This window comes from Vollenhovia emeryi, unplaced genomic scaffold, assembly GCF_000949405.1.
Source record: "Vollenhovia emeryi isolate VEMERY1.0 unplaced genomic scaffold, V.emery_V1.0 DF939339.1, whole genome shotgun sequence".
NCBI lineage: Eukaryota > Metazoa > Arthropoda > Insecta > Hymenoptera > Formicidae > Vollenhovia > Vollenhovia emeryi.
Window position 1 is genome coordinate 81423 of NW_011967027.1, and position 7874 is coordinate 89296.

Consider the following 7874-nt stretch of genomic DNA (forward strand, 5'->3'; position numbering starts at 1 on the left):
ACCGTCGACATCAGCGTAACCCAATGTGTACGTGGAGGTTGCCGTTCGGATTTTGCACATCGTGTGGCCCTGAAGAGGACCAGTGGTGTATTCATATCGAACATACTGGGATATGATGGGAAGAAGGCTGCGTGACTTGTAGGACCACATGATGTGCAAAATCCGAACGGCAACCTCCACGTGCACACTGGGTTACGCTGATGTCGACGGTAATGAACGAAAATACAAGGGTTACTTCAAAAAGCTGTAACTTGGCGAAAAAAAATTGCAGTAACTTCTTCTTTTTTTTTAAATTAAAAGGAAAGTACACACTTTTTGATACTTCGAGCAGAATTACCGAGGAAAAATTTCCTACGCCCGGGCACCTGGCCAAAATTGGTTAGTTTTTAGGTAAAAACATGTCCTTACATTTTGAAAGCTACAGCAGCGCAGATGCATTCGAGGAAAAATCTGGTGACTAGTTTTTGAAGCTGAAAGTGCAAGCTTTAATTTTAAAAAACGATCTTGCTACGATGATTTTTAACGGAGATATTATCGGTAATGTCGAAAACACAAGGGTTATTTCAATGAGCTGTGATTTGGCGAAAAAAAATCGTAGGAACTTCTTTTTTTTTAAATTGAAGAGAAAAGTATACACTTTTTGATACCGTAAGCAGAACTGGCGAAGAAAAATTACTACACTCCGCACAGTGCGTCAAAGTATGCAATTTTTTAGAGAAAAAACATGGTCATAATTTTGAGAAAGTTCCGGGAAATGGGAAGAGTGAATGCAAATTCCAATAAGAGCTTCTTAAAGCAGAGGCTTTGCCCTATAAAATGAAAAAAAAAAACTTTTCAATTCAACCAGTTTTCGCGAAGTTACGCTTATTTGAAATTCGCCGAATTTTGATGTAAATTTCTTGTTGCGTTAATTTTTTTGACCAGTGTATATACATATAACAGTTATATTACTGTGTTACAGTTTTACAACATTTTGTTACATGTTATATAACGGTTACATAATTGCAATATCCCATGAGTGGGAAATTACAACTAACGTGTGCGTTACATGTAATTTTTGTAATGTATTACCTGTTACAATCCGTTTTATTACGGCAATGTAACAGTTATATATCTGTGTTTGTTGGGAAGTAATGTTGTTTTAAAGCCAATGCAATAAAACGCGCATTAAAAGCACGTTCTATGCGCATTGGCGCTCCTTGGAAAGTTTATATTTTAGAGTAGATTTTTAAATAGTTGGCCTTACTGTGCCTATAATATATGGTTGCTATTACTAATATTATAGTAATAATTGCTATAAAAATGATATTCCTGACTATAATTATTTTACTATGCAATTATAGTTTCAAATACTACATATTTTTCTACCAGTGTGCGAGACGTATTGTCTGTTCCTCGTCCTTCCATCTTTCTATTCTCTTTTTTTTACTCTGTTTCTAACCCATAAAAACCCTGGGGTTTGGACGAAAAACGGAACCTATGTTGTAACGGCAAGGGGTTTAATTAAGGTTTTTTTTTATGAAAAATGACCTTTGCTTCCTTCACGAGGGAGGATAAAATAAAGCTCTGTTGTTTACAGTTGCAATGGTAAATTCTTTTTTTCGTGACGGCAGATATTCTGAAGTAAATAATTTTCGAGAGGTATAATAAGCTATCGTTTCGTATGAAAGGTGTTGATTCATTCGTCAACCGGATTGCCGATAAGACTTTGTGCGATTGGTCGATGGCGCGAGGTCAATGTTGCACTCTTCGGCAGAGGACTCGAATTTCGGAGAGGACAAACAAACTCCGATCTCGCCCCCCGATTTCCTGTAGCCTATGGCAGCTTCGTGGTATTTGATAACGCCCCGCTTTATGGAACACGAGCATTCCTGACATTTTCGAGGCGGTCCCTCTCGCTCGGTCGACGGGGTTTATAAACAATCGTCCGTGCAGCCGATGAAGTGCAAGCACATACATTTACATTAACCGAGTCTTCTGAGAGGATCTGAGTCATTTATGGTGGAAGCGGGAGACCGATCGATTTGCCAGTCAAGTGGGACTTTTCACTCCGAAAGGGTCATCCTCCGAGTCTCTCGTCGGCTCTACGTCTTTTTCTTCTCGTCAGTGATAAATAAACAAAGTAATCTCCGGTGAGTGTGACACGGGTATATCTCGATCAGTTTCCTGACGCGACAAGACAGTGCGGAGCATAGCTATTGTACGATGCGAAAATTGTCGCTATTATTATTTTCGGTAAAGTAGCAATAGTTTTTAAAATATAGTCGACTTGAAAATTGAAAAACTGTGGACATCGTCGAAATAAATTGCACTCAAGCATAGTGAATACCTGTGATACGTTCTTCGGTTTTGTCTCTTGCGGTGAACGGAGAGACGAGCAAATCTGTGTGTTATATTTGCTTCTTTTGCTTTCCTACTAAACTATGTTACTAAAAGTATCATCTGTATTATATGTATATGTGTTATCTAAAAATACGTGGGCATCTCAATCGACCGGTAAGATTTACAAAATTAAGGTTTGAGAATTTAATTCAGGCAATACCACGCGGAAATATGTCTCTTGTAAAGCCTTTGTCAAGTTTAGAGTTGAGAGTTGCGGCCTGTCTCTTGTGTGTATACCGTTGCTATCAAACACTCCTCGCTGTTTTGTCAATAGCGGCGTCTCACTCGTGTTTAATAGTAGGTAATCGATGTCTGTATCAATGTCAGTGTATATCCTGCATCTTCTATGTTACGGGACGATATTAGTGTATATATATTAATATTAAACCCGATGTTCGAGATCTTTGATTCGATAATTTTATCTAGTGCCCAATTTATTTTTCAATGGTACAACGTATAAATGCACTGATATGCAAACTGTATATATTGCAGTATATGCAGTATATTATTCTCAAACCTGATGTTCGCGTTCTTTGATTGTATCTAGTGCCCGGTTGAATTTTCACTTGTACAACGTATGAATGCACTGATATCCCTACCGGAAATAATCCTACAAAATTCTACAAAATTATAAACTACAACTACCAGAATCTAAGAAATTCTACGTAAATTTCAAAAGTGTTACAAAAATCAACGTGAATATGTTAGAATTGGAACACTTTTGTTAATTTTGCAATATATATTCTACAAGTAAGCAGATGTTTTAATTCTTTAAGATTTTGTTGTTTCCCAAATTTTTTAAACTAGTAAAGTTTTGTACCAGTTTTTATAAAATTGTACATTTTCGTGACATACTACTTGCAATAATTTCTTAATTTGAGAACATTGTAATTTGTGTGTGGTACTATTTCGTAGATACTTACTCATGAAAATCAATGTTTCAACGAAGATATAAAAATTTTTATTTCGAGTCAATTTTTTGTAGTTTTTTATAGAAATTTTTTCCGCTAAAGATGCAAGATATGTTAGAAAAATTAATCGTTATTTTCAAAAATAAATTTGAAATTACCAGAGAATTTAAAATGCAGTCGTCGCAAATTTTTAATTTTTTAAATCTTTACTATTATTTATTAATATTTTTTATGTTTTAATTTATTCTTATTATGTATGGATTATACTTACAATTAGCTTACAAAGATTGCAGGTCCTGTCGCTTATATATTTTTTTCAAGTCAAAGCAGGGAATCTTGTGTGTATTACATATACATATTTACGCAATGTATTGTATATTTCTTAATTATGAGTTATGAAAAGTTTTTATTTTAACGTACGAGATATTTGTGCGTAATCTCTGTAACAAGTAAAAATCACAAATTCATCGGTTTTACCTGTAAAATACCTATACAGAAATATCTCTCTCATGCTACGAAATATCTCTTGTGATTCATGATCAGAAAACATACATTGCGTGAATATACACAAGTAATAAAATTGACTGCTTTAAGTTAAAAATATAGACGATAAGACTTATCTTTGTAAATTTAAGTAAGTATGTAATGCACTCGACAACTTTGCTTCCATACAACAAGTTTATTTTGTAATCCATCGAGAATTTCTTTTGCAAAAATCACGCTGTAAAAATCTCTTGTTAACATCTTATAATATTTATTTAAATGTATACATATAGAAGAATGTCTCCTATTATGAGACAGGTTTTCAATATGAGATAGCAGAGTTTCTGCTAAATTAATATGCATCATCTGTTGATGCCACCATAAACTTATTGCCCTTGGAGTAAAATCTGTTTAGCGGAAAATTTATTGTTAGATCGTGTAATCGGCACGAAAAAAAGATTTGTGATTGAATTTGGATATTGACAACTTACTCATATTAGAAGTCTCTCTCATAATGAGAGAGTTTTCTCTATACACATACAATAGATATATTTAACTTGATGACACGTTCACAAAATTTTATATTAAAAATGTTTAGATGTCAATATTTTCTAAACAAAGCGTTTACGGTCATACCTTCAGGGAAAATTTTTCTCTTCTTTTCAAATCCTAAATTCATGCTTTAAGTTAGAACATTTAACCTCGAAACACCTGTACATACATGCAAAACTCGAAAACCTATATGCTGCGCGCTATCGGTTACTATTATTAAAAATCAAAAACTAATTGAAGTAAAGTTCTATCTTCCGCAAATATCGCCAAACCCATGTGTGAATTAGATACTGCGCGGCTTCGTAACATTGGCAGTCGATGTAAAGTAAACGGTAATGATTGATAATACGCGCAAAAAATCGTACCTAAGCCGTCGTAAGATAATTCTTCTATGAATCACGGACGATACCATTGGAAAAAGAAAAAACTATTCCCGAAAAAACAAATATACAAAGTAATTCGCTGTTTGCGATGATGCGGAACCCACATAGAATAAAATATCTAATCAATATCCAATGAATATCTATCATTGCACAAATCCATAGTTACTACGGATATCTAATAGAAATCTAATAGATATATAAAATGTCTATATCTCCCATACAGCACAGATGGTTGCAGTTACATTGTAGAAACGTTGCAATCTTGCAGATTGCAGTGCAATCTTGCAGATTGCAGTGCAATCTTGCAGAGACATTGTAGGGATATAAAATTGCAAACTTTCGATAGCAATATTGCAGCAATGTTTCAAAAATAATGAAAATACTATATTTTCTATTTAAAAAATTTTTCTAATTACGAGAATTTTATAATGTTATTTTCGTTGATACCAATAATGCGCGAAATATTAAGTACTTGATCAGTGCGGTGTTGCTCGCAATCTCCATCTATTGCGAAGCGACATAACCTCCTAAGGTTGCTTCGCAAAAGCTTGCTATGCTTTGAAAAAGGCCCGGATGTATATGTAATTAGTAAACTCTCTGCTTATGTACAACAACAACAAATTATTCCAAAAATATTGCACTGCAGCAATGCTATAATGTTGCACTGCAATCTCTCCTGAGGGCGGACATTTCAACGTTGCTGCAATATTGCAATCTTGCAATGCAACATTTCTACAATCTTCCTGCAATCTTTCTGTGCTGTGTGGGCTTTCGCATAACTAGCAAGAATATCTAATGAATATGCATATATTATCCACACATCCATGTCCACCAAATAGCTACAAGGACATCTATTAGATATTTACGTGTTGTCCACATGTCCATATCCACCAAACAGCTACCAAGGATATGCATTAGATATTCAAACTAGTACCACTTGCTGCCGCGACGCGGCAATCGCACGTTAGACTTTCTCGTAATTAAAATCATCCTGCAATAATATAAAAGGCGAGCCTACGAATGAATCCAACATTATCTCTGCTGACCAAGTGAACAGAATTTGAAACACATATAGGTACATGTACATACAAGGTGGTCAATTTAAGTGTGAACATGGAAATATCTCGAAAACTATGCATCGGATCGAAAAAATGGTCGGAATAAAAGTTGTTTGTCTCGAAGGGGCCTATCCATTGGAACCAAAATTGACACCCCTGATGGGGGTGGGGGAGGGGTAACTTTAAAATCTTCAATGGAAACCCCCCATTGTTTATTATACTATTTTATTCTATTAATTAATATGAATAACTTTTGTCTGAAACTTTTTTATTTGCCTACTACTTTTTGAGATATTCAAGAGAAAATTGATAACTTTGTAAATATTTAGCTTATGATATCTTGATAACTGTTTGTCGGAGAGAAAAGTAGCAGGACTTTTTTACTTGATTTGGTCTCAGAAATATGCTGTTACAATAGTGCTCCAATTATAGAAAATTTTTGTGTAATGTAACATCCACAAAATTTACATACTCAAAATTTTTCAATAATTAGAGCACTATAATTGGAACAGCATATTTCTGAGACCAAATCAAGTAAAAAAATCCTGTACTACTTTTCCCTTCGACAAACAACGAGACTTTTACTCCGACCATTTTTTTGATCCGATGCATAGTATTCGAGATATTTCCATGTCCACACTTAAATTGACCACCCTGTATAGTTATGTATGAACAAATTTCATGCATAATTTTGCAAAACTACGTACAGCTTTTTGTAAATAATTATATATGAAAGATTTTTTAACGGACAAATATTAATATACGTAGGTATAATGGATATCTATGGGACATCTGTATAAATATCAACTAGATACTGATATAGATGTCTAATGGATACTGGCACAAATATCCTCTGAATATCTATTAGATCTCGAATGACGAACATTTGGATATCTAAAGCACATCTAACGAATATTTTTTAGGTATTCGTGGATATCCTTAATATCTGTCGTGGATATCCATTAGATATCTAACAGATATTTATGTTCCTTGTGAATTGCGTGGTCTTCTTGATGTCTAAACAGAGTTTTATTTATTATTATGCAGACGACAACTCACAATTCTCTCACATTCGGACGGAGAAGTGGCGCGAGAAGTCTCAAGGATTGCGGAGCAAAATTTACTCCAGACTCTTGATACCACCCTTGATTACGAAGACATCGTGTAAGGATCTGGCAGATATGTCTCGAATCCCTCTTATGGCACCTGAGAGTGATTTGCAAGTCAAAGCAGATCGTCAAAATAATATCGTAATGCTTGAGGTATACGCTAAAAACAAATACAAACTTTTCATCAATACAGAGTTACTTAAATAGAAAATTTTCAATTTCAAATTTACGAGAATCCTAAAGTCATCTTTTTTTACCGACACATTTGAATACAGTTTTTACGCATGTAAATCTTTTTGTTGGCTTTCATGCACAAAATAATACCAGGATAAGTTGCAGACCGCGTAGCAGAACATTTTCATACTTAAAACAGTCAGTTGAGAAGTCTAATGATAAAGATATTGGTATTTGAAATTTTCAATTTTTTATTTGTGAACAAATGGCTTTATAAAATTACAAAAATTTTCCACACAATTATTCATTCATTCATTCATTTATTTAATGTTCCCCTTGGGGTTACATGGCGCTTTTTCAGGGGAGCGTACCCGAACCCCTAACACTCCTTTCTTCCTCTTAACCTGGCCTTTAGCGACCTTACATTTTACTATCTACCCCCCTTCTCCTCTTCCTCCTCTCCTCCTCTCCGATCGTTCCCTCTCCTCTTCTTCTGTTCTCCTCCTCCTCCGCTCTGTCCTCCTCTTCTCCTCTTCTTCTCTCCCTTCTTCTCTCCTATCTTCTACTCTATCCAAAAAACGCTCTCCTACATCTTACATTTATTCTTATTCTATTTTGTGCACGCGTGTCCCACGCACGTCCACGCGTCCACACCCGCACGCCTCTCTCCCCGCCATACATACACACCTCTCGCTCGCTTCCCCCCTCTAGACTTCCGTTTCCTCTTGCTTTATTATTTTACTAATAACCTTTCACTTACCCTCGTTCCATCCCCCTCTCTTATCTTCTTCCCCAGGTGCTCCCCTCTTTCATTCTCTCTCT

At 35.2% G+C, this 7874-nt stretch overlaps 1 protein-coding gene across 2 annotated transcripts in view; it reads left to right on the top strand.

Annotated features, from left to right (window-relative positions):
* The window catches only part of LOC105558496, a 30424-nt gene extending 23154 nt beyond the window's left edge, over positions 1-7270 (top strand). Inside the window, exon 2 of one of the 2 annotated variants that reach the window (XM_012006196.1) lies at positions 6817-7270. In XM_012006196.1, the coding sequence (XP_011861586.1) occupies positions 6817-7085 (269 nt within the window). In that variant the 3' untranslated portion in view covers positions 7086-7270. The remainder of the gene's footprint in view (positions 1-6816) is intronic. The other variant, XM_012006197.1, reaches the window with a different exon arrangement.
* The last annotated feature ends 604 nt before the right edge of the window (positions 7271-7874 follow it).